The sequence below is a fragment of the Apteryx mantelli genome, chromosome 13 (genome assembly GCF_036417845.1).
Source record: "Apteryx mantelli isolate bAptMan1 chromosome 13, bAptMan1.hap1, whole genome shotgun sequence".
Taxonomy (NCBI): Eukaryota; Metazoa; Chordata; class Aves; order Apterygiformes; family Apterygidae; genus Apteryx; species Apteryx mantelli.
Window position 1 is genome coordinate 18,061,590 of NC_089990.1, and position 27,378 is coordinate 18,088,967.

Consider the following 27,378-nt stretch of genomic DNA (forward strand, 5'->3'; position numbering starts at 1 on the left):
CCCGCCCGCACCGCGGCTGCCCGGCAACGGCCGCGCCTCAGCGGCGGGCGGGGCGGGGCGAGGTGAGGCCAGGCTGCCATGGCGGCGGCGGGTAAGGCCGTGGCCTACGGGCACGGCGAGAGCGGCGGCGGCCGCGGCGGCTTCCTGGGGGCGCGGGTGCCGGCCGAGGTGGAGGCCATGGCCCGGGCCGTGCGGGAGCTGGACAAGGAGACCTTCCGGCGGCTCCTCAAAGGTAGGGACCGAGCGCGGCCGGCCTTCCCGCCGCGGCGGGGACCGGCCCCCCCGCCCCCAGGCCCTCTGCGGTGGCGGGGGCCGTGGCAGCCGCGCCGCTCACCGGCCGGCTCTCCCCTGGGGCCGGCGGCGGGCGGCTCCGAGGAGCCTGGCCTCCTCTCCTCTCCTCTCCTCTCCTCTCCTCATGCGGGGCGAGCTCAGCGCGGAGCACGCCCGCAGCCTTCCGGGGCCTTCACTCCAGGAAAACCCAAGCCAGCGCTCGGGGGGCTGAAGGAAATGAAGGCGTTTTCTTGGTTGTGTTCCTCTAAAATCCGTGAGAATGAGGTACTGATTTTGGCAGCTGTGGATGGCCCCAAAACTCACACTGAGCACTACTGAAATCCCTTCTGTCCCTTCCCCCAGTCCCAGAGCCGGTGGCTGAGTCCCCGTCAGAATGTTTGGATGCTGGGAAAGTCAGAGGCCCCCCTGTACATTTTTATAAGGTGCAGGAAAAAGTAAGGGAACCTCGAAATGAAGGTGTCTCCCGCTGAAGCCGGGATTTGGTTTTATCTGTGAGGCTTCCCTCTGTAGTAAGGCAGGACTGGTGAGGTTCTCTCACAGCGCCTTTGACTGCCTAAATCAGAATTACTGTCTCATATTGTTTTTCGGTTGTTCACCTTGATTAAATTATAGTATCCAAAATAATCACAGAATAATCAAAGGGCAGGGTTGATTAAAAGAGGAAAAGACCTGAAGCTCTTTGCAGGACAGCCAGCTGCTCCACAGCATGGCATAGCTCTCTGACCCTTGTGTGCATGTCCTTCCAGCTAACTTAATTTCAGGATTTTTTTTCTTGATTTGAATCAATAAGGATTCAAAGGATCTGATAGCTGATAATTCTTTAAATATATATATATATCTTTAGAAGTGTTGCTGCACAGGATCAGAAATGGAGCAATGTACCTAGTATTTCTTTACAATAATTGAGAGTAAGAAAACTGCAGACCAGGACATCTGGGGCAGGAGTAAACACATATAAAGAACTGTATTTACAGTCTAGTGCAGGGGCAATGGAGATGAAGAAATTATTAGTTAATGCCAGGAAGTCTGATCATCTCCTAAGCCCCATGTGGGTTTAATTTCCCTGTAAATTATCACCTAAACTTAGTGTGCAATAAACACTTTGTACTGCAGGGAGAGCAAGCAGTCTTTCAAAAATATTTGAAGCTTTCAAAAATTTCTGAAGCTAGAGCAAGCGAGCATTGCCCTATTGGTTCAGCAAGTCTGTCTCCACCAGAGCCAGTAGAAACTGTTCTCCAGGTTAAGCAGAGGTAGCAGAAGTCTCCAGTTGTCCTCTGCTGCTCTTGGTCTGCTATAAGCAGCTCGCAGGACACAGCAGTTTTTCCTTTGAAGGACTGGTTGCCATTGAAGACATGATGGATTTTAATAGACTATATCTGAATTGCTCTGGAACTTGCACCAAGTTGTCTTTTTAAGACAGTTGCTGTCACACTATCACTAAACAGTAACTAATATACAAAGTGCTGCTTCATATGCCTGCTGAGTTAAAATACAAAAATTGCGTGTACCAGAGTCTCAGGGTTATCCAGCCAGTGTTATTACAGGCTCTGCTAAATTGCAAGTGTAAGTTTGAGACTACAAGCAAAAGGTTTGTGAGCTCTGACTCCTTAGGAGTGTTATAGTGTCTTCTGTTGCAAATAATGCTTTGCATTTCTCTAGCTCCTTCCTTTAACTGAGCTCAGCTAATACTTAATTCACTTCCCTCACAAGAGATTTTTATACATTGGTATTATTCTGGGTGTGATGAAATCACCTAATAAGTAATTTTTAAAGCCTGGTTTCTTTATATTTTCTTCCTCAGGGAGAAATCGACCCAGCAGATAGATTTTCACATGATGTTTTGGGGTTGTTGTTCTCCCCCCCCTCAGATTTACTGTTAGAAATACAGCTGATATTTCTAAGTTCCCTGAGGCTTACTGAGTAAAAAGTCTTGTATTCTGGGATAATAGAAGTTGGTTATACAAGAAGATGTGGATTTTTAGCCAGTTCTTAGGGTTGGTCAATAGGAAGAATAGAACAGATACTGTTACTAAAGCTACCTGGTTAGAAACTGTAAGCAAAATGATGCTCTTTGTAGAGACAGATCAAAGTTGTATTTAAGTAGACAAGTAGACAGTAGCCTGTTTCCTGCTCTGGGCATGATCTGACAGACAGACCTCAGTGCTAAACTGTGTTTGGCCTTTCCAGTAAATTGAGTCTTTCCCCTCTTCTCAAAGGCAGTTGCTTGGGCTTAGGGCAAGAGCCTTTTTCAGACAGTGTGGGAAGTTTGGTACTAGCATCATGCACCTTCTAGAAAATTTGTGCCAAACCTGCCCTGCGGGTTGTGTCAGATGAATTCAGCCAGCCATATCAATGATCCAGGACTCATCACTGAATTTTATGTGCACTTAAAAATTTGAAAAAGGAAGAAAACTTATCCAGAAATAGAAGGTAGTCGTCACTGAAACCCACCTGATACAAAAAGAAGGCAATTCAATTCAAACTTTTTTTTTAACCTTAGTATTAAGCTAATCTCTTAGACTTTGCTTTCAGTAAGACTTGCTAGCCATTTTTAACTTTTCATGTTTTATTCACAGCAGTAAATCTGTCACATTGTAACTGACCAATCTAATTCCATGATCCTGCAATGGGATCATGTGGGTAGTCTTTTTTTTTCCATGATGGGGCTTTTTGTGGCTCCAGCAGTCCACTCACACTGATCAGACTGCAGGACGGAGGCTGACACAACAAAAAGAAATTTATGTAAGCCAGTGTGTATATGGAAGAAGGAAGAATTGGGTGCTGCAGTTTGAGTTAAAACCAGACCAGTTAATAGTGTCTGATATTGCTACATGGCTTAACAGTCATTTCCTTCAAAAACTTGTACCATCAGCAGTTGTGCAAACTACATGACTCGAAGGTTTAGTTTTGCCTCCTTGCTCATTTAATATTTAATCACTGCTGACGTTGCAATGTCAATTCAATACGTGAAACATTGAAGAACAGTGTTGAATTGTTTATTGTCTCAGTCCTCTCTTATCCTGTGTATCAGAAAGTGTAGTTAAGCTGCAAGCAGGCCTCTGATGTAAGCAAGTTTGCTGATACAAGCTTAAGTCAAGTTTAAACTAGTGAGTGACGAAAAACTTTCTCTTTCTTCCTGTATCCCACTGGAACAAAATTCCATAGTGAAAACATCTTCAATTTTACAATGCAAAGGCATAATCCATTTAAATTCTCTTGGTAAAGTATTGTGAGACTGACCGTTGGTAAATGATTGGATGTATTTAGAGACCTGGAGAGACAGTTTCATATCAAGAAAAACGTCAGCACACTAGGTCAAGTAAAATTATAGACGTATTTATGTTCATGTTCACAGTATCTAAGTCTTCCCCTTTGTAAAAGAATCTTGCATTGGTTTCTTGTTTACAGTCACTGTAAATGCATTGGAAGGAAAAGACTGCAAAGAATCTGTCAAGCTGATTGCAGAAAGCACTAATCTCTCAGAAGAGCAGCTTGCTTTCCTCATTTCTGGCATGTACACCCTTCTCCGAGAAGCTTTGAGACTCCCCTTATCAACTTTCAAGCAAGAAGTAAGTTCTGGGACTACTCAGGGCCTTGATAAGTTGAAGTTCCGTCAGTCATGAGTTACCATTTAAACCGTATTTGCAAGGGTGGGGAGCTCCACACAAAAATGTTACTCCAAATTAAAGTAGGTGGAAAAAACTGCTAGAAATCCAGAGATTATTATTTTTCATGTTGTATAGATTTACAATGAACTTTTCAGAAGAGTATTTCTTCTGTGGGAAAGAGGTTTCCATATCTTTTGCTGCTTCAGAATCTTGTTTACTGTGTGTGTGTGTTTTCACTCTTGAATTAAAACCCCAAAAGAAAGCATTTCAAAATATTATTTCTCTGGCATCAACTCTCTCCTTCTATAATTGTGTGTCACACCTACCACTTATTTTGTTTACTCTTAGTTTCTCACATTTGTGTGTCTGTTTTTCTTCAGACTTTTGTCATAGAGGAAGGAAGGTCTTATGGGCAGAACAATATAGTGGGAATTGGGAGAAAGTGATATTTGTGGTTATGGTATTGATATTCTGTGTGAACGTGGATATACCTGCTCTGTTTCCAAATCGTTATTCCTTCTTTATGGCTATTTTCTTTCCTTTTTATGTTATTTTACCTTACACTCTTTGTTTTTTCACTTTATTTTTATGCGAGTGAACCACTTATGAGCTTCTGGCACCTTGCTCTTGTTTAAGATACTGTTTTCGTATTTACCCAGGCATAATGGAAAAGCTCACATGTTGCAGTAGACATAGCGAAAGTATGCTTTTAGTATTCAGAGCTTATCTTTTGCAACTTCCTTTCTGTTCTCATAATTTAAACAAGTTACTGCAAAGCCTATGCAAGAATAAGGTCACATAATTACTCTAAAAAAGAACGTGTTACGGATAGCTACATAAAAGAAATGGCAGGGACACTGGTTTTAAAACTAAAAGCTACCAAGAGATTTAGGATTTTAATTTCTCACAACTTGATTGAATGCTTCTGGAAAGTCTTCTCAATATATAACCTGTAATTTCAAACCTACTAGCAGTTGAGACTAAAACTTTTGGGGAGAAGTACCAAACAAGTAACCACTATTAATTCACTTTATAAGAAATCAGCTTTCAAGACTACAGCCTGTAAAAATTTTACTTTCCTTGTCTTTTTAGGTTTTTAAAGAAGACCTGAAGGAGCTCAGGTATGCCTGCTTATTTTACTTGTTTGTTTTTTCATAGCTTTTATGTAACTACTTCCCCAAATCAACTTTTTTGCACAACAAGCTTGGTATACAGATTACATGTAAATAGCACGTAATACATCTCTTATCAAATGTCATGTGAAGCTAGAGGGGAAAAAAACAGGTGGTGTATAAGACTTGATTTGGCACCGAACGTGAGCAATAAATTTCACATGCAGAGGAGATCGGTCTAATTTAGTCCATAATGTAGGTTAATGCAAATGTGATTGACCTTCTCTCTGCTACCCCCACCTGGTCCTGCAATATTTTTTAACATGTTTGGTAAGACAATGATAACATTTCAGAAGCTAAGAAACTGCCCTACTTTTTTTTTTTCTTTGAAAGGCCAATGATATAACACTAGTGAAATCCTACCGCATTGTTCAGCTATGATCTCTTGTGCCAATTAGCCAACAAAGCATAACATTTGTTACGCAGACTTAGTCAAAATCTGTATCAGTCTCTTCAGAGTATCTCTGAATAGAAGTTCATGTCCTAAAAGTTAGACATCAGATACCAACAATCTTTATCTTTTTTCCCTTATTTTCATATTTGGTAATAACAAGAGAGAATGAGAACTGCACTTGATGTTTTACTCTGTAGAGAAACCTGTTAATTTCCTGAGATTCTTAGCATTCTGATTACTACCTAGGAGATGCAGATTGATAGATATGTTTCTAAATCTGTCTTTTTTCATCTTTGTTTTTATGTTGGCCTGCAAATTGGCTTTCTCCTCAGACTCTGCTCTGCGAAGTCATAAGCAATCCCAAGCAACTTCAGGCAGATTAAAGGGGCAGATTTAGACAGACGTGCTAGATTTAGTTGGGGCTATGGTAAAAGACGCCTTACATGTTGGGACAATTTTGTCTGCAGCTCACTGCTGGAGTTTGGCCTTCCCTTTGCCTTGTGAGCTAAAACTCAGGCTGCTCCTCTGGCGCATGACGGAGTTCACACCCAGGTTAAAGTGGGTCTGTAAGAAACTGATGTATTTCTCTTGCCCCAGTGGGAGCTGGGTTTTTTTGTGGTGTACATAGAATGTGTTCAGAGTACATAAGGAATAATGAAGAATAGTAAAAGCTCCATGCCAAGGTCTCTGGGGGCAGGTGAATATTCCTCTATTGAACAGGGGAGAAAACTGATAAACAGGAGTGTTGCAAGCCACTGGAAGGGGTGGCTGTGTACAATGGCTGTATCCAAAAATACAGGCTCCCAGGCCTCTGTCCTTGTCATCTGACCACATTTTAATGCCTCATACTCTAGTATTTCTGTTTGTTTTTCTCTCCCTTTAATGGATTATTCGTGTCAATATGAAGATGCTGTTCAGTCTAGATGATCTTTTTATAGATTTAGCCTAGATTACTACCAGAAGAACTTGACTGCAATAGTATGCACGCCTTCTTGCTCTGGTTAACATGACTGCATAGAGTAGCAATAGCTCAGGTAACTGTGTGTTTGAGCTGTTTGCAGACTTGTATGTTTTATTTGCTGCTCATTGTTGGTACATCCACTTGATTCTTACAAGGTATTTGGACTCTCCCTAACTTCCGTCTCTGACAGTTTTTTTTTTTTTCCCTGTGAGTAGCTCTCTCCTTACCTTGTGGCTAAACTTCTAGAAGAGTAAATAGCTTATTCTGCTCTCAAATTGTGGCACTTGTGTAAATTTTTTGGCATCTTTATCATCTTTGGTTCCTATGGGAAATGTCATTTCCTGTGTTTCCCAATGCACTTAGGTCTGGAGATGAAACACCTACTCGTTTTTAAAGCACCTACTAATATTCAGACACTTACCCTTCTGCAGTGACTCCTGCGGGTCATCCTGTGATCATGTGCACGAAGAACACGTGGAATTGGTTGAACAGCAGTTTGTTGGCATGATTGGCACCCAGTGTTTGGGCAGGCATTCTGCATTTTAAGGGAGAAAAAGTGCTTCTTTCTTTCTTTTTTCGTCTTTTTTTTTTTTTTTAGAGGATTGAAATCTGAGCCATGTTACTTGTTTTCGCCTCTTCTGCATTCTGTTCTGTTCAGTGAAGCTAAAGATTGGCCTGTCTTATTCCATCCATACAAAGTCTTGTCATTCTCAGTGTCCTGGTGATATAACTGGTCTTGGTCTCTAGTTCTAGTGGAGAAAGAAGCTGGGAGACATGCTCACTTCTCTTTAATTAGATCAGTACTGCTGGTTTCCCTGAGTTGCCATCTCATATCACAACCTTCTCTTTTTCTTCAGGCACATAGCATGCAGCCGAAATAGTAGCAGTCTCTCAGATTAAACTTTTTCTTTTTCTTTTCTTTTTTTTTGCCTAACTGGCTGAGCTAGTGAGAATAAATTCATTCTAAATTGTGAGTGCATTCTCTTCCCTCCCTTCTCAGGATATTTAACAGCTTTATGGCTCAGGCCAGTAACATGGGATTGGGGTGTCCCTGCGCCGCCTTCTTTGCCCTTTGAATCCCTTCTTCAGAATGTCCTTTTTCAGAAAATCCTTTGAAAACTGATCACCATCTGTAGCTCAGGCCTACACCCCACCGTGTTCTGTGTCTGATCTGCTTAGTCTGTGACTGGTCTAGTATAAGCTGTTTGAGCCAAGAGCAGATTTCTCCACAAAATTGTTAACTGCGCAGCAAAAACAATGCAAGCTTAAAGGTGGCATTAGTGCTTCCATTTTAGTAATACCTGCTCTTACAATTGAACAAATATGGTGATACTTATCATAACAATCATATTACAACCCCCTTTCTCCAGCTGTTCCACTAAAGAGGATATTTGGTCATCATAGGGGTGGGTAAGGTAATGTGCTTGCACAGGCAGTGTTTGCAGAACTAGAGTCTTGTCTCTTCTAAAAGAAAGATGCATGCAGCCAAAAAACCACTGTCTAGTTCCTCCTTCTCACTGCCCAGTGTGTCTCAGATAACTACCTGGTTAATATGAATTCACTTTTATCCAAGTCTCGTTTAAAAATTTGTTTTAACTCCACTTCTTCCACTAAGGATTCAAGTTCTAATAACTGCTGTTTCCTCTTCCCACTATGTGAGGTGATGAGTTGTTTTTTCTCCCATCATTAGACACTAAGTCCTTTAGGACAGATCACTTCCTTGTTTGCTTTGATTTTCTTTGATATACTGCTGTGTATCTCAAGGCAATGGTGAGTAATGTCTCTGGGCACTGATTGATGATGAGTGCTGGATTTAGTGGTGGCAACTGAAGTGGTTACTTCTCCCACTTGTCCAACCTGCTTCCCTGCGGGAGGCTACTGTCCCTGTGGCAAAAGCAGCTGAATGGATGTTGTTTACTCTGCAGTCTTTGCAGTTCACAGTCTGATATATTGAACTGAAAATCAACAACAGCTTGTTTATAAGGCAGCCACAATATCAGAGGAATAGTAAAGTAGTGGAGAGGCAAGAAGTGCATGGGATACGAGTTAGTTTGTTCAACCAGCTCTCAATTCATGGTTCCAATCAAATTTATGCTTGTCCTCCCCAGGTTAGATATGATTCTTTTGTAAGCACTCTTAGCTATACAGGGTCTCTGGTTTTACTTTTGGGGAGCAATTCATTCTGTCCTCTTTTTATTAAACTTTAAGGTAAAAGTGAAATGAAATGTGTAGGCTGGGATTTTTGAAAGCATACATTGCTGGTCCGCTTCTGCTCATAGAGCCACCAATAAAACTTCTCTTGAGTTTACTGAGAGAAGAGTTAGGCAAGTATTGAGTTCTTTTGAAACACACTCTTGCCATATTAGCTGTATGCTCTAACAAAAAAAGATTGTCCTAGGTATGAAAGAAGGATGGAGCTCTTAAGGTTCCTGATATAAAAAAGCAGTAGAGCCATTCCGAGCAGAACAGAGCCTAGACTAAATCAATACTGAAGTGGTTACTTAACAACTGATGGCAATTTTAAGCAAGGGAAAATGGAAAATGCTGACACTTTTTGCATTCTATAGTAGTTTTTGCAGCTAAGGCCATATATTTGTGGTTACAAAACACTTAACTGTTTTGTGTTGTTGATCTTTTCTTTAAGGATACCAGAAGATTTCATCACAGACTTTTCCAGTATAGTCTTTGGTAACAGGTTAGTATTTTCATGTTTGATGCAGTGTGCAGCCAGCAGTGTTGCACAGACCTTTGCTAGCAAGAACTGAGGCTTATTGAAGGAACAGCAAAATTCTCTAAATTAATGAGAACAAAATTTGTTCTATAAATTTGATTCAACATAAAATGATGGCCATGTATGTGGCAAGTAGCTGTCTTGCCATTTTTCAATTTTTCTGTGATCAACAGCCATAACTAGTATTAAAGTAAGCAAATATTTTTATAAATACAAAAAAGGTTGTCTTTTATATAGAGAGAAAAATAAAAATAAATTCCTGACTTCTGTAAAAATTTGGTCCCAAGACTATGCTGTTTGGATTTCTTTTGTTCAATACGATTTCATTTTGACTGTACTGTAAGTCATACTGCAAATTCAGGCATGTCAGATGTATACACATTACAAAAAGCTATATGCAGCAGTAGTGATTTCAAATGAGTTAGCCACAGTTGGGCTGATGGGATGTTTATTGTTGAGTTCTTTCACTGGCTTGAAAATTCCAATCAGTGTGCATATAACTGGGGGGCAAGCAGTTATTTTCCAGATATGGGCTGTTTTCAGTACAGTGAGTGCAAACAACTTCTTGACCAAGAAAGATTTTTGATTAATTCCATCAGTTCTCTTTTGTGTAGGATGGAGATACTGATGTTTTGTATCCTCTGTTAGTTGCAGGAATACCTCCAGATGAAAAATGCACTGCAGAATTAAGTATTTTATCATTACCATTGTAAGTTGGGGTCAAAATGAAAGACTTGCTTTGTTGAGAGGCAAGCTACATACACTATGGTTCTTGGAAGCTTTCTCAGGTTGCATTTAATCATCAAGTCTTAATGTACGATTGACTTAAGAATTCATACTGGGTGACTTGATGATACATATGCGTGATGATACAAGTGCTGTGCTAGCTGGAATTCATTTATGAAGTAATATACCTCAGTAGCTCAAGAGGGTGTACTAAATCAAAAGCTTTTTGAACAGCCTCTCTCTTGTGCCCCTTCTAGGGATTTTTTTTCTGTATGGTTCTCTGCTCAACTGTATTTAGCTTCTTCTATATCTGGAAATTGCTTGGACTTTTTGTATATGCAAAGCTTTTCTTGAGAGTGGAGGTCACTCAGCATAGAGCATCACTAGCCTAGAACTGCTCTGGATGTTCTGCATGGAATGCCAATAACCATAGCCATGGTATTTTGATTACCCTCACAAGGGTCTGAATGATGCTACCAAAATTAAAAATATGTTTAATTTCTTTGGTTAGGATTTCGGCTTAAAGCTAATGGTTCTTGTAGCAAAAATAAATTTTGCCTTCTCGTCTTTTCTTTGCCCTTCTGTTTGAATTATAGGTGTTAAGAATGCAAAATTCATAGTTGCAAAGTGAAATATTGTTTGCAGTGGAGAAAAGATAAATTTAGATTTCACTTGAAACATGCATGATTGTCTGTTTTCTACTGTGAAATCACGATGCTGGAAAATTTAGCTTTTTCTCATTGCAAAAGCTGTGATTATCCAGTGTATTCTTGCTCTGTGTTTTGAGAACAGAGAAGAGCACCTCAGAGTTGATTTCCAGACAGATCTGCTTTTATGATCTTAAATGTAACACTGAATCATACATATGCTTACTGAGTCGTAAATATATATGATAGTGATGGTAGGGGAAGTATTAGCATCTGATCAAAAATTCAGTATGAGCTAGGAAACCTAGAAAAATCAATTTCAGGGCCTTTTAATACTTTTCCTGGCTTTTTCTTTTTCTTTTCTTTTCTTTTTTTTTCCATTTTGTTCATTAAACAATAGCTCTGAAGTGCTGGAAATTTAACATTTGTATTTTGGTGTCCCCATAATTCCAGATCCTTCAAGCTATATAGACTACAGAAGAAACACATCTTACCAAACTGATTCTATCAAATAACTGCAGGAAATTAAAACTTTTTTTTAAGGAAATGGAGTACCATAATTTTCCCCTCCTTGAAAGCTTGTAATGAATGTACTACAATTGCTTTTAATAGTGTAGCTTTAGTTTCCACCATGGAGGTGGGTTCTGCGTACTATTTGAGAGAGTCTGACACATACCAGTTTATACATTCTCCCTGCTCCACGCCCTGCTAGGTATACCTTGTCCTATAGGTGTGTAGGGAACCATCCAGAATTTGTCTTCAGTTTTGATCTGGTTAGATTAGTTGCTGCCCCAAATTCTCCAATGTTTCATTTTCAGTTGTTCTTCTGTTGCATCTTTTGGCAGGTGAATTCTTGTTCTTGTCCACAGGTGTATCATCCTTCTCCCAGTATAATTTGGATCATCTCTAATTGATCCATGTTACCTTACTCTTAAGTCCTGCATTCTGCAATATGTGCTGACAGTGTGTTGTGGCTGTTGGCAAAGAGCATTTACCAAATATGATTATATTCCATTAGTTCCGGATACAAGGCCCGTTGAGTTTCTTCTGCTCCATTTTGCCATTCCTATTAGAAGTCGATGGCTTGATTAATGGCCTGTATAACTCCCCGTATGCTGGCCACTCTGCACGTTCTGTCATCCTTATAGAATTCTTGCACTTCCAGTTGCAATCCTGTCCAAGCTGGGAAGGTGCTGACAGAAGCTGAAACTAAGCTGAAAAAGGCCTGACCCTGTCTGAAGGAATGGTATTGAAGCGTAGTCCTGACCAGAGCTAAAGCATTGCAGTTTGGCCACAGAAATCCCATAACTTAACAAAATTCAGAAACTCCATCTGTGTTCAGGCATTGCTGACCTTTCCCACCACCCCTAACTAGAATATCTTTCTGTTCTCTCTATTCCTTCCCCCAAAATGCTGGTGCTGAACTGAACGGACTGTCTTCCATTGACGGAAGTGAGTATGACTTAAGTGGCAGCAGTGTGGCTATTTTCAGGCATTCCCCAAGTTAAGCAATACCCTGGCAGCAACTCGCCACTGAGGGAAAGGCCTGTTTTCATTTTTTTAATCCTGCTAATGACGACTCTGGGCTCCTGCTTCTCATGGTTGCACCCAGCTGTGGTGACCTACTTCCCATCCAGTAGTTGACAGGGAGTAAGAATGAGCTGATCTATTTTCTCTGCTCATTCCTTTGCCATACTACTAGGAATGTGTGTCATTTATGACACCCCCTCACCCCCCAAAGAAGAAAAGGATAAAATCTTTCCTTTATTGCATGCAAGGGTATTGGAGGATCTTAGCCTGTCAGTACTGTGTACTTTATCAAATCATTAATCTTTCCGGGCATTTTCTAAAGGCACCAGCTAACTTGCACACAAGAATCTATGTAGGGATGTTAGACTATCATTCCTACAGTTCTTGATTTGTTCAGAGGAGATTCCTCTCTGATGTAGTCTGTAATTAGATTATGTCTAGCACCGTGGATAAAGGATGTACCATTTCTTATCCTGCCCTTAGCTGGAGTAGCTTTGAAATGCACCGTAAATAACTTCCAGAGACACAGGACGCTTAAAAAAAAATCCATACCTGTCTATCTGCATGGTTAGTAACACAAAGTCCAGACTAGCTCCCTAATGGACCGGAAGAGTGACCTCATTCTGAAGATATTTCTGTATGTATGCCTAAAAATGGGTGGCTGTTATGTCCTTGTATCAGATTTGGCTTGTTTACTTACCAGGAGCTTAAGATGCTATTAAAATTTTAAAGACTGTCAAGCATCTGAAGTTTAATCACTGTCAACTGCATTTCCTAATAGAAATAAACCGAGACTTGATGAGCTTGATTCTTGCTGCAATATGAGTAATAAATGAAGGTCTTGGCTTATTACACATTAGACTAGACAAAAATCTTAAAGGTTATGCTGGGTTTGGCAGTGAACGTTACATAAGGAACTTAGTTTGTAAAGTATGTTAGATTTAGCAAGAACCACTATGTGACTTTTTACTATATGCTGCTAGCTAATACTAGGTGCTTTCTGTTGAAGGAGCACAGTGAGCTTATTCCAACTTTTTTGCTTTAGTCATCTGTCTTTTGTTCCCCCTTGCTTCTTCCTGCTGTTTGTGCTGGATTTGCATGAAGATACCTTTTTATCCTAGTTTCATTAGAATTGAAATAATAGATAGGCCAGCCACCACAATGATTCTTACTAAACTCTATAGTGACCTCAGTTTACCAGAATTACACAGAGTGGCTTGGTCTCTCTCTCTTTTTTTAAACAGGGACCATAGTTAAGCATAGGAAAAACAGGTAATCTGAGCACAAATATCCTAAATATACAAAACCTCCACCCATTCAAGCTCCTCTAAATGAGGATAGATGTAGAAGAGAAATCAGTTCCATCCAGGTTTGTGAGGAATCTTACTTTCTCTTTAGATTGTTGTTTCTTTTATGAATTTAGATTTTAATCTCCCATTTCTGATTTACTTGGTAGACGTCCTGTTTCTGAAGGCACAGCTCTGACACAAAGAAGTAGGCTCCCAGGTGTCCAGGACTTTAAGTGGAGAGTGGACGTGGCTATATCCACAAGGTAAAGAAAGGAATTTTGCATGATCACAGAAAAGACTTTTCCAAGGTTAAACTGTCTTGTGCTTCTTCAAATGTTAACAGTGTTAAAATGCATCTTGCTGTTAGGGTTTTGCATGCAACATTAAACAGTAAGACACGGAATTTTTTAAACAGTGTGGAAGTCGGTTTATATACAGAGGGTTGCTGCTGTTGTGCATATTTGCCAAGTGGCTGCTGTCTCCATCTTCTACTAATGATACATTTTTATGCCCCTTGTTTGCTTTTATCTCTAAAACCTCTGTTAGAGCATTTCACTCAAATTCTGAGTCCCTCTTTCAACAGTTTAAAACTTGATGGGCTGATACAACTCAACCAGTCCTCAGAGATGGTGGAAGCAATTAGATGGATTGAGCCTCGGCCAGCTAGCCAGCCGGCCAAGCTTTTGGTTTCACTGGGGGTGGGAAATCATCTATTCAGCTTTTTCAGTAGGCTGTCATTTGTATGTTGTACGTGTGTTAACTAAAATGACTTCCCATCACCCTTACAATCTGCTGTAGACTCTACAAAAAGAGGCTTCAGAACAGCACCCTTACATTGCCATAGTCATGCAATTGATCATTGATCTACCTCCTAGTTTCTTTCATAAAACGGGAGAAGAGGCCTTTGTGATCATCCTGCCTGTCCCCGCAGCTTCTTGCTCCTCTTGTCCTCCAAGCAGCTTCTTGCCATCTGCCCCAGCAGAGACAGCTAGGAGATGGAGCTTTGGCTACAGCCATAAAGAAATAGAAGCCCGTTATCTGTGCAGTTCCTGGTCTTTGTCTAGGTCTAACCAAGACTGACCAGAATGAAAGAAATTGGAAGGTGATCCAGTATCTGTCAGTAGCTTAAATTGTTAGCATGGGTGACTTCTTAGTGCGTTCCTGAATAGCTGGACAAAAGAGAAGGTGCAGTTTCATCACCGTTACAGCTGAGATGCCCATTGTGATTGGGGATTGTCTGTCTGAAACCAAGCAAAAAGCTCCTAAGTGAAAACTGTGATGGCCACAAGCTACAAGCTCAGCTGACTCACAGATGAGCAGTACTATAAACACCACAGGAGAAAAATCTTTACCTGCAAGAGAGCAAAATGTACAGATAAACGTCCTTAGGCACAATGCCTGCAAGCAAATCCTATGATTCACTTTCCAAACAACACAGGAACAGTGCATTTTCCTTTTCTGCTTTCCTTCCTCTTATACTGCTTTCCAACCAACCTCCCTCTGGGAATTCTTGTTTATCATCCAGCAGCAGCCTCCGAGAAGAGGTACGGCTTCCGGCTCTAATGCCTGTCAGTACCTGAGCAGGCTTTGGCAGCATCCGTTGACGGAAGCTGCACAAGAATGACTCATTTCCCCTCTTTGGGTCATCAAATAAAATAGCAATGTACAAATTTAGGATGAAGTCTGGAATAGCTTTATTCCCCAACTGAGATGGCAGTTGAGAGCATGAAGGGATGGGAGGGGTTAATGCAACAGGGTAAACTGCACAAGAAAACAGTGTGCATTATTTTTACTGCTAGTAGTACTTGGTCAGCTCTCATTCCTACCACAGTTCCACTAAATTGATTGTTATCTACAACGAAAATATTCTTAAGCCTGCGATTATTAAACAATAAAAGATTCTTTTTAGTCTCAGTACTGAGGTAAATCGGACAGGACTTCTGTGTTCCTGAGTGTCCTATTCAGCCAGATACATGACTGTATAATTGAAATTATTCATATGTTCTGTGTAAAGCCTACATGAACATCTTAAATTGTTAATGCATAATGCTGTACTAATCACACTGCCAATATATGTTGTTGTAATACTAATAATGTAACTAATTTCAGTTCATTGGCCCGTGCACTTCAACCATCCATTTTAATGCTGCTGAAGCTTTCAGACGGGACAGCTCATCGCTTTGAAGTAAGTCTGATTGCGGTAATAAATAAAAAGAAACTACTTGATGTTCTTTTTAGAAAGTTGAATTACTATATAATGTGTTAAAGCTTTTGTAAACGATGCGTTATCATTGGTTGGTTTGCTTTGAAATCCTCCAAGTTCAGTGTAGCCACACGCAATATATAACCAAATGCCAACCAAAATAATTTCATATCTTGTTCCTAGGCATGCTTTGTTGAAATCTCATTTGTTAGAATAATATTAATCACTGTTCCATAATATCTGATTTGATTAAATCTTACAGGTTTTTTTATCAACTTTAACCTTCAGACCTGATGATGGTATTTGATAGCAGGAAAATTACCCCAGGGTAGTTTATATAACATATGATGCACTACTAAACCTCCTACCTGACAACATTCTCTTCTGTGGCAGAGGTAGTTTTATTCTCTTTTTCTCAGTACAGACTTTGCTGCTAGAAAGAAAGTAAAAAACCTCTGTGCTTTTTACCTCAAAATTAGTCAGTGGCAGTATTTATGACACTGTATGTAATGGCTTGCCAGAAAATGGCATAAACATCCATATTTTTAACCTTTGAGAAGTAATGCTATTTGTTCTATAAATAACATGGTGGTGCATACAGGAGTTCAGTGCACAACAGGTATTACATTTGGAGTCTTTAAAGATTTTGGCTTCAGTTCATATATTAGTAGTAGTCTGGAGAAAGCACCAAAGGGCTGTGGGCTGAAATAAGTGGATTGATTTTACTGTTACAATGTTTCACAAGAAGACAGCTGTTGAGGAAGGCATAATTTCTGTGCTACATTGCAAAATGCTTAGGGTGTCATCTTGCAGAAGATCAAATTCTCTCCTGTGTGAAAGGTCCAGTTCTGAGCAGCACATAGGTCCTGTTTGAGGGCTTCCATGGAACTTAAATGATGCCATGGATATCAAATTAACCCTTTACAGCACAGTGAGTTTCACTTAAGAAAATAAAAACTACCATATCTTTATTGCTTTTGTCTGGGACTTTGTTTCCTGGTGTGTAATGTCTCCTCTTGGTCTCAGTTGGCTGGTTGCTGGTTTTTGTTTTTAAGTCTGCGAAGAGAGGACCCTTTGCTGGAGCTACTCTGCGGCAGCAATGTGTTGCTGAGCCTGTCCAGTGCTGGCAGAATTGTAGGTATCTGACGAGCCATGTGGCTCTGTCTTAGATCAGCTCTTTGCTGCTGCTTAGACCTGGATACTAAAGATCTGGCTGTAAACAGGATTTCTGTACCCAGTCAGTGTTCTTCCTACAGTTAGTACCTCTTTAGGATAAATCTGTGTTTTGGTTCAAAGTATCATATGCAAGCAACCATAGTCTTCACCTCTTTAATTTCCTTTCATTCAGGTACATACAGAATGTCCTGTTAACTAACAGGGCTAATGTAAGATCATAAATCCAGAAGATAATTCTGTTATGAACAGTTTTAAAATGTGCATGTCACATGGAGAACTTATGCTGTTTGATCTTTTGCTTTTTATCATAGTGAGTTTACTGACAATGAAGATTTTGAAAGAGCAATGGGTATTGCAGCATTTTGAGTTTTGTAGCGTATATGTCATAAGGGAAAAGAGCATGATGCTTTTTTATGACTTTTTATGCTTTTCTGATCCATATGGGAATTGTGAATCAGATGGTGGATTACTCTCACGTAACTGATATCCGTGCCACGTTTGGCAGAAGCATGGTAGGAGACTGTCAAAAGAACTCTGTGTCTTCAGGGTAGACAAAGAAGCAGAGTAAATTAGCCTGTGCTCTGCAGAGCAGCATGGGACTGGCTAGACTGCAGTGGGTACCCATGCCAGCACACGCATTTGTGCACTGCACTAATGTTACTCTGTCACCAGGTCTGTGCCTGGGCTCAGATATGCTCTCAGAAGGTTTTAACAGAACTTAATAGGCTGTTCCATCCATTTGGCTTCTCAGGCTTGTAATGGTAAAGGAAAGTCCATTAATCTTCTGCCTCCCACCCCCCCACTCCAGTTGAGTCTCTTCCAAGTGAAATAATGACTAGGGGTACAATTTTTGCATGATCCACAGAGAGCAGACTTTGTGTTTCTATAAGCATTGCCTCCAAAGCTCCTGCCAGTCATGCAGCATTTCAAAAGGAAATGCACCCAAACAGTCCGAATGTGCAGAAAGTCAGAATCTTTCTGGTTGTGACCAAGCTGCAGACATAACTTTGGGGGGAGGGTGTGGCAGGGCAGCATGCGTTTGTTTAGGTTAAGTATTTTGGATTTGATGATTTAGTTTGAAAATTTTGATCTCAGTGTAAGAGGAATTTGATGGCAATATCTCTTTCATTGCCATTTGTTCCCTTAGTGTAAAAACAAGTATACATCTGATCCAGTTGTGTAAGCTGATGTTGGGAAGCTCTTTCACTTCAAGTATTTGCATGAAATTCAGTCTCGTACTTTTGAGTGGTGAAACACACTTGTTACTAAACAGCACTTACTGCTTCATGAATTTCATCCCATGTTGCTGCATGGCATACGTTAATTCCTTGTGTCAGCCATGTGCTTATCCAGCATTCACTTCTGATACTCATCTGTTGGTTTTGTTAACCTGGATACATTAGCCTGTCCAGTATTCCCTGTGTTAGTCACAAGTGTTTGAGGGAGGAGAGTCAGGAATGGGGAGTCTCCTCTATGGAAACATTATCTTGAAGTCGGCTCTGTGATTTCTGTTGCTTCAATTTTGGCTTCTGGTCTGTTTTCAGAGTTCTTCTCTCACACTGGCTTCACCTAATCTATAGCATGTTGCTATAACTTTTAGTATAGTGTTATGACTACCTCTGCTTTCTTATGTAAAATGAGAATGTCCTATAGCTGCTTTTTAGGTAGAGTCCTGTCTCTCATGTCAGAGCAACAATAATTAGCTCCTGGATGGCCCTTTTTAGCAGCAAACCCCAAAATGCTTTAAAGGCAAAAGGAGTTGAGGTTTGACAGAAGGTAGTGACAGAACTGAGTCTGAAAGGCAGAGTCCACAAATCTCAAGCCCTGACTTTACCTACTGAACCTTGCCCCTTTTTCCTAGTGGAAAACAAGGGTAGTGGCAAATGATTGCTTTCAGGTCTCTAAGCTATAGACATGCTTGTAGATCTGGACAGATGTTTATTTCACTGTTCTAAAATAAAAATGAGTAGTAGCAAAATAGTTCCAATCTTCTTAAAACTGAAGAGCACCCAACTTATTTCATACTTCACAAAACAAAATACCTTCTTAGACTTAACTTTTTTTTTACTGGGTTTTGGGACTCTGCAGGAGTTTGATATGACTGAGATCCTAAATCATGGTGTACAAGATGTACCTGCTATTATTTAACAATAGGAGCTTCCCTTTCATTCGTACATTATGAAGCCAAATGGGACTCTGGCCATCACCCAGCCAGATTCCCTGTATAATACAAGCCATTGGATTTCCCTAAAGCAACTCATGTTACAATGAGTCAGTTGCAATGTATCTTTCAGATAAACATCAAACCTTGACTTAAAATTGCCAGTGATAGATAATCTAGTCATAACCCTTAATAAATTGCTGCAAATGTTAATTATGCACAATTGAAAACATGTCTTATATAGTTAATCTAAATCTTTTACCTTCAGTGTATAGATAATGTATTTTGTTTACTGAGATTGAAGAGCCTTTTACTAGCAAATTTATTTTCCTCATGAAAGAATTCCTGGTCCTCTTATCTCGAGTAGCTGTGGCAGCTATGTAGAGTAATGCCCTGTCCTCTGCTCCTGAGGTTGCTGCTGAGTCACTTCTCCGATGGTCTCCCTCTTGCTTTGAGGATTGATTCTTTTCTCCTTTGAGTTTGGACAAGCAGTATGTCTAGGATTTGCTTGAGATTTCTGTAGCCTCCATGATGTTCCAGGGTATCTTTGTGTCTCCTTCCAATCCAAGATTCTCTTCCTTCACCACAGCAGCCATCGTTTTACATTTCAGAGTAATTCCTTCCTCACATCAGACAGTATAGAAAATGCAGTGTGTAATCCAGTAGAATTGTTCCATATCTGATGGTACAGTATTAAGCACAGAAAACTTGCCTTCCTTCAACATGCAGACCACCTCTGAAACACCTTCATTTACTGCTTCTGTTCACCCAGTCACATTTTTTAGTAGCTGTTATTTAACAGCTAATCTAATAGGAGGTGATTTATTTTTTAGAACCTCAGGAAGCAAAGTTGGTCAAATGTAGGGTAGTTAGGAGCTTCCTACTGTACAAACAAGTCTTTCTCACTTGGCCTGTTCAGGGTTTAACAACCCAGTTACAGAACCTGCAAAGGAACCATCTGATTAAACATGCTTTACCAACTCCCTGTACTTAAAAGCATGCGGTCCACAGCTCTGCTTTCTAAAATTCCTGTTTGCTCTGCAACACAGGCATAGGCAAGCAAACTGAATGTAACTTGCGTGAAATTTGAAATAACTTTGGGGCTTTTAAAAGTCAGGAAAAATAAGAGGTTTTGTGGAGGTCATAGCAGCTCCAGTTTATGAAATCCTAAAGAAACACTCTTCCTAACTTAGAGTAAAACAGAAAGTTCAAATGACCTGATGTAAATGAGCGGCTTGTAAGCAGTGGCAAAGTTTCATATGCTCTGCTAACTGACTGTTATAGTGTAAACCTCTCATTCTCCAACTTCATTCTCTTCCTGGTCATTTAAAAACTCCTATCCTTGTAGAATGACACAGCTTTCCTTCTTTGGTCAGACAGTGAAAACTCATTACCTTAATGCTATTGGAAGTATCGCTGAATTTCCTACTTCTCTCTTCCAATTATCACTGCTAGCTTTAAAAAGCTGCAGTGGTACTCAGCACCACACTTTGCACAGGACTTTCTCGTCGCTTCATTCTTCCTTTTGTTTACTAGTTTGGGGAGCTTGCTCTCCTATTTCTCCTGTGCCCTGCTATTTATGAAAGAAATGCTCTTGTGCATTTCAGTATGTTCTCTAGAGCAACAGATCACTAGCACAGATCTCCCATTTTCTGCAGCATAATTCCTCTTGAAAAAATTGTAACTCGCCTCTTGCCCTGTATTCTTGCTTTTATTGCATGACCCCACACTTGAGAGGAAAAGTCATAGCAAATCCTTTGAGCTCCTTAAACAAATGATTCCATGGACTCCTTTCCTTTGTCCACTCTTTTTAGCCACCTTTTCGTGGTGCTTTCAAACTTGTGGCCTGTTGGAGAAGTGAGAGGATTTGGTTTTACAATGTATAAATGTAACTCCTTGGGAAGAGTGTTTCAGTATTGATAGAATTGATCTTTTTCCTACTCTCCTCCTTTTCCCACCCCCGTGGTCAAAGATGGTTTAGTTGAATTAACTGAATTTTATTTACTTCAAATCCTTTGTCTAAAATCTAAAAAAAAAAAAAAATTATTTTGAGAGAGATTGGGCTGACACTGCGGGATGTTCCCTGGCCATAGGCACACCTTAACCAAAGTTTCCAACATCTTTCATGTTTTCTAAAATGAATCTTCCATTTCAGGTGCCTGTTGCAAAGTTTCAAGAACTGAGATACAATGTTGCCCTTATACTGAAGGAAATGAATGATTTGGAAAAAAGAAGCATACTGAAGATCCAGGACTGAACACTTCCAAATGGGGAGCTTACAGATTTGAAACCCTCAGCAAGGTTTGTGAATAGCAAAGCAGAGAAACAGCACCATTTTGCCAGTCTGAATTGCAGTGTAGCATTTATGATGTCTGCTGTAAATATTTTTTCAATTCAGGTGTTAAAAGCACCAGCTCTCTTCTTAAGACTTAGGAAAAACAAGAAATATATTGATGAAAAAAGTATAATCTTGTTTGTGAGCATTTTTGCATGATTCATCAAAACATTTTTTAAATAACTGTCTTAATAGATGTAAGAGCCATTTCTTCCTGATTATGATTCATCACTCTAATTATTTTTGAAAGCCTGCTACCGGAAACCCCATCAATGTGTATCATAAGAAAGCTCTGCAACGTCTCAAATAAAAAAAACTCCTGCATTCTAGTACGACAAATGTGAAATTGATTGAGTTTTGCATAAGTAAAATTGCTGTCTGGCTTCTCCGTAAGTGACTGAGGTACATCTATGTTTTTTTAAATGGTAATTTTGAAGGAAATTGGAAGTACATTAAGAAAGAAATATGGATTGAGCTTTCAGAATCAATTCTATGGAACTGCAGAAGTGAAAAGATGCAGTCTAAACCTTGATCTGGTTGATCAGAATGGGCTAAAAAGCAGTAATCTTTTAGATTTCTAAGTGCCTGCCTCTTGTTTCACATATTTCATATGTTTGATGTGAACTGAATAATCTGACTCTATTACAGGGCAGAAGCCTCTGGCACTGAGCTGATAGCAAACAGCAGGAGCAGTAACCTTGTAGACCACTACAGCTATATACTCATTAATAGTGCAAGTCAGATCCCAGGATGAAGATGTTGCATACAGCCACTGGGACAGAAGTCGCAGGTATGAGAATGTCCAAGCTCCCAGGTCAAGAAAACAGTTAAGCATGGGCTGAAGCTCCTTTGCCCATGAGTAAAGCTCAGAAGCACTTGCTTAACTTGAAGAATATATATTTAAGTCTCATTTAAACTCGATGGGACCACAAGTATGCCCCTAAGGGCTTTGCCAAGAAAGGATGCATTCCTGATTCAGTGCCTGAATGGGTTTTCCCCCCAGCAGCAAAGATACGGAGGCTAAGCAACAGCACAAAGACAGCACAGCACATGAGCCCTAGAACTATAGGATTTATCTGGCTGTCAAAGGTAGTTCAGAAAGCACACAGCACTATTGTTTTTAAGCACTGGCTTATTGTAGCTGCTTGCTGGGTTTCTGCCTCAGTAGTAGTACCACCTGTACTTCTCTTTCATTTTGTGAGATTGCAGAACTCGCCTTTATCCACCTCACTCCCCGCAGAAAACTACTGAAATTATCATGGATTTGAGAGACCTTTTACACTCCCACAGGTGTTTGTGTGGGAGAGGATGACTTGGCTCTTGGATTTTAGGAATCACAATAGGCATAAAAAGACTTTAGTGTGATGTTGGACTTGCTTCAGACTTCAGTGTGACTTTCTGCTGGAATGAATCAAGGTATCTGAAGAATTTAGAGTAACATTATCATTGAAAGGGCAGTATTGCAAGGGTGATATTGAGAACATACTATCTCCTTCTTGAAAAGAAAGACCTGATCATTCCAAAGCTAGTAAGGACTAAATGTCCTGCTTCACTAGGTGGATGGGTGGGAAGTTTATTGTCCTTTGGATAGCCATGATTTAGAAGTAGGTGTAGCTGCCTTCATAATGTTTCTGTGCCTCTAGTATGATTTCAGTTGTCACTTTTGTTACAAAATGACTAGTATTTCTTTGTGCCTTCTCGATGTTGCTGGAGACTTCTGAAAATTTTAGATATTGTCTGGAAAAAAGTGTTTGATGGTAAGATGATACATATTGCTGCCTCTAAGCCATATTACGTTTTTACCAAGAACACTTAGAAAGCTAGGCCTTCTTTCCCCTGTTAAAGTATAGGAATTGGGTAGGAACCAATAGTAGGGAGCAGTCTCTCTTGGACATCTCTGCAACAGAAGTAATGATGCTTATTTTTTACTTTATTTGAAAATCTTTGAGGACTCACTGCACAGCATGTCTGCAGGTTAATGAATATGTTTCTAAACCTGTTTATCAGATGGTAATTTCTGTCTCAGTGGAGTATTAACATAGGTGAAGTCATGGGCTGTTGAAAAAAAAAGTTCTGAGTAGAACCAAGCAGAAAACATCAGACTGAAGAACTCTTACCCTTTTCTTCTAATACTGGAGAGCAGTTCTTTTTAGATTTAGTTTATCTTTTAATTGCCATTTTCTCTGGTGCTAGATCAGTGGATCACAGTTCAATGTTTAGACAGCTAAATAGCTGAGGTCCAGAAAGCCTTTCAAATCTGTGCAACAATTTGTCCTGTAGTTTTAAATCTATCAGTCATGATTTTGAACAGTTAAATTGCATTTTCCATTTGCTGTCTTAATAGGCCACCTCCAGGGTTGACCCATACTATATCTTAACTACTGTATTCAGGTCATGCCATAGCAAATACAAAGGAGTTAGGTCCTGTAACATGGCTTCAAGTGCACTGTAGATTACATTAATTTGATTTCTTTTTTACTTCACTTCATGAAGTTTGTTCATCCTCTTACTGGAATTACATTATCACAAACTGTGAAACAAAACATATGTTCTTATATTCCTTGTTATTGCCTTTCCCTTCTGAATGTTTAGATTTACGTGGTTTTGAACTGGAAAGATATCTCAACTGAGGCCATTAGTCAAGTCTTTTAAGACAAACTAAAAACTGCATGGGCGTAAAATGACCTCTAATATTGCTCAAGACATTTGCAAAGTATTTTCTACTGGTCAAAATAAAATAATCTATAAATACTTCTACCTTCTATACAAAATATATTCATTCAGTGGTTCTCCTAACAGCAGTCACCCCTGTTCTTCAGAAATGGAAAGGCTTCCCAACTGTTTTCCTCATGTTCTCTGCAATAGGTGATGGACTTCTTAGTCTAAAGTCTGTCTTGCCATACATTAAGCAAGAGTTTACTGTAACTGGAAGTTACCATGCACACTGAAGGGTACAAAAACCCTTGGCACTTTCATTCTTTTGTACTTAAAGAAGCAGTTCATTTGGGCTTTGTTTTTGGCAGAATAGCTTTTCAGTAAAACAGTTTAGTTGTCATCAAAATGGCTACTGGGAATTTCTTGATTTTGACAAATAGGCATGTTCAAATTATTGTTAGCTTTCCAAGAATTTCATGGTGAATTATGTATTAATTATTTGTTCAACCCCAAAACATTTTCTTGCTTCCAAGTTAAAATATTCCAGAATTTGCATTCCCCATTGAATTTCTGACTTCCGTTCCAATATAGAACAAAAATAACCTTCTCAAAATCTGGGTATGTCTGAACAGAACTTATTTTATCCAAATTACTCAAGGCTTGGTTACACTTCAGGGACACACTCTGAATCCCCTTTCTGTACCACACAGTGAAAGATGTTATTTGAATGGGATGCTCACTGTGTCAGTCCCAAGGTCTTGTCAAGCTGATCACTAGTCAGTCATCAATTAGGAAGATAGGAGGTTTGCATGAAAAGGGCACCGCTTCTTTCTTACTACACACTGTTCACGGATCAGTTGGTAACAAGGACCTTTCATAGGTTCTATTTGCAGTTTTCCCTGAAAAACAAACCGCAGTTCTCCAGTTGCTTTCTGTGTTTGGTGCTGCTGGGTATTTATTTAGACTGTCTAATGTATTTGTGAATGTTTTAATTCTTGCAAATTTCTAACCACGTAATGTGAACATAAAGTTCTCCATTATACCTTTTATCTCAAGATTAATGTGTTAGAACATATTTAAGATAAAACTTTAACTTGATTGTTTTTTCAATGTAAATAAAGTATATATAATAGCAGAGAGATGCCCAGTGCATGGAGGACTAGTTACAGTTAGGCAGAATTTAGAAGGGAGGGTTAAAGATAATTGCCAAAAATCATTCAGAGATTGTGTCAAAATAATACAGAAGAACCTGCATCTCTTGACTTTCTGTTATTTATCTGACCATGAGTTAGCACAGCTGCTATAATGGTCAGATTGCAATTTTTTTTTTAATTGGCTGAACTCTGTGGGCCATCAGTCCAAAACTATTTTTGCCTATCGACCATTACAGAGTGTGTGAAAATAAAAAGCCATCTGTGGTTTTATTTGTTATATGACTTCTACATCCCTACTTCCAGTGCAGAAGGAGCTTTGTCATGATGACTAGTAGGTCAGAATTTCACACTTCGGTTAGTTGTATAAAAGAGGGGGAAAAAATAGAATTGTTGATTGGTTTTGTGGTCTCAACTATGATGCAGATTATAATCCAGAAGAAGGCTCAAGAATGTAGTCATGCTCTCATACTGTTACACCAGTCATTAACTGCTGGAAGAAGATCGGTATTGTGCTCATTGTCATTAAAAGGAAGAAATTAAACCTCCCTTTGCAGAAAAAAAATCATACAAGGGAGATGTGCTTTTGCAGAGTGAGTCACCTCCTAGCTTTAACTTTTTCTGTTTAACTGAAGGATAAATCAATTCTTGATCTCATGAACAATGCAGATAGGTAGGGGTTTGCCTTTTTTTGCTTTCTAATCAAGTACACCTTACGACCCCCTGCTACTCCAAATCCATGAATATATGTATGAATGTGTGAAAGCTCCGAATCGTGCTTTCAGGATCTGTTATACAAAAAAATCCAACAAATCTGGATTGAGTACGTATATTCTTACACAACTGTTTTTGCTAATGTAATCTCTGCAGAGCTTGGCCAGATGTCAGGCCCAAGTATTTTGTTGTTGTTTGACTTCTGGTGAGCAGCGCAGCAGTAGCTTAGGTTTAAAATTCTTTGAAGTTAGTGACTGTAAGGCTCACTCTGTACCTGTTACACCCCACACACTACTAACATTTACCAAACAACACACATACCAGGAACCAGCAGAGGCAGTGCCAGCTGGTTTCTTTCCTAAGAAGTCACAGCGTTTTCCCATAGGCCATCCATGATAAGGATTTAACTGTTTTCTGGCTTGGGATAAAAGTCTGTTTTCTGACTCCTCGTAAGCATACGGCTCCCACCACTAGAGTAGAGTTCACATGCATAGCTGCCCTTTTCTTTTGAAATGATTCAGCCGTGCTCCTGGTGGTGTACAAGAATTCCCAGAGGAACATTTCACAGTGCTTTTTTTTGAGACTCGTTTTAGTCTCAAGTGATCAGACTGTTAGCTAGCCCTGTGGACGCTTTCACACATTGTAAAGAGATCCTGTGGAAGTGCTTTTCAGAGCACAAACCCTGATTAAATTTTCTGTGATAATCTCTTTCCGTTCCCTATCTTGAATTCATGTAGTGCTAATAAACCCCCCTTTTATACTATGACTTTTCCCTCTTAAGTGTGTGCTATGTAACTCTGTAAACATTGTTGGCATATCCCTGATAGAGAGACTGTTGGTGCATTGCTACCGGTAACCCGCGGTTATGTCACTTTCCCTCGCTTGAACAGGCTTTGACTCATAGTGGTTTTCAGGACAATGGTTATAAAATAGCACACAGAAGGGTTGCTGAGACTATGGTTTTGCAATAGAGACAACTGTCGACCTCAGGGCTACAAGAAAATATTTTCCTTTTTTTTCTTTCCTTTTGTTAAGACTTTAATATAGCCTGATTTTTTTTTCTTTTTTTTTTCTTTTGCCTGGAAGTTGGAAAACAAGATGTCTATGCCCTGTAAGCAAGTTTGGGTTTGATGGGAAGGAAAGATTTTTTTTATTATTATTTTTTAAAGTATAGCATATACTTCTGAGCACGTGTGTTTGTGGGGGGGGGTTTTCCTAACTGTTCTGAACCATTGCTTAACTGAAACTAGCATAAGTTCTTTAACTATCCTACCTTTTCTTTGAACTATTTGATAGCAGGCTGTGCTGTACTTTGGATGATTGTCTGACTTAACTGATGGCAGAGAGAATTACTGAAATCAGTTGTTATTCAATTAACCTTTTTCTTTTTTTAATTAAAGAACTTACCTGGCTACAATGTTTGTTTGTTTGTTTGTTTTTAAGATTCAAGAGCCCCAGAGATAGTGGCCAAATTCTGTGCATGTGCAAAATGTCTTAGCACCAGGGGACTCAAAGACAACTAAAGGGTCTCATGGCTGGTTTCTGTTCCCAGGTATACATCTGGCTTTCTCTATAAGCACAAGGACACTGGGCTAAACATCACTAAATTAATTCTTATTAAAGTGTATACTATT

General features: G+C 39.6%; 1 protein-coding gene across 2 annotated transcripts; it reads left to right on the top strand.

Annotated features, from left to right (window-relative positions):
* The first annotated feature begins 37 nt into the window (after positions 1-37).
* On the top strand, positions 38-27,161 carry COMMD5 (COMM domain containing 5). 2 transcript variants are annotated; one of them, XM_067304231.1, is made up of 7 exons: positions 38-232; positions 3,700-3,860; positions 4,992-5,020; positions 9,071-9,121; positions 13,517-13,612; positions 15,459-15,534; positions 21,045-27,161. In XM_067304231.1, the coding sequence occupies exons 1-7, from the start codon at positions 79-81 to the stop codon at positions 21,144-21,146; spliced, it is 669 nt and encodes a 222-aa protein (XP_067160332.1). In that variant the 5' UTR covers positions 38-78; the 3' UTR covers positions 21,147-27,161. The 2 variants fall into 2 exon arrangements, with proteins under 2 accessions (XP_067160332.1, XP_067160333.1); XM_067304232.1 differs by lacking the exon at positions 9,071-9,121.
* Positions 27,162-27,378: the final 217 nt, after the last annotated feature.

Excerpts from the sequence above, each read along its gene's own strand:
- COMMD5 (XM_067304231.1), top strand. The coding sequence starts at position 79 with ATGGCGGCGGCGGGTAAGGCCGTGGCCTACGGGCACGGCGAGAGCGGC. Across the intron at positions 5,021-9,070 it reads GAAGACCTGAAGGAGCTCAG|GATACCAGAAGATTTCATCA; the intron begins GTATGCCTGCTT and ends CTTTTCTTTAAG. Across the intron at positions 9,122-13,516 it reads AGTATAGTCTTTGGTAACAG|ACGTCCTGTTTCTGAAGGCA; the intron begins GTTAGTATTTTC and ends TTTACTTGGTAG.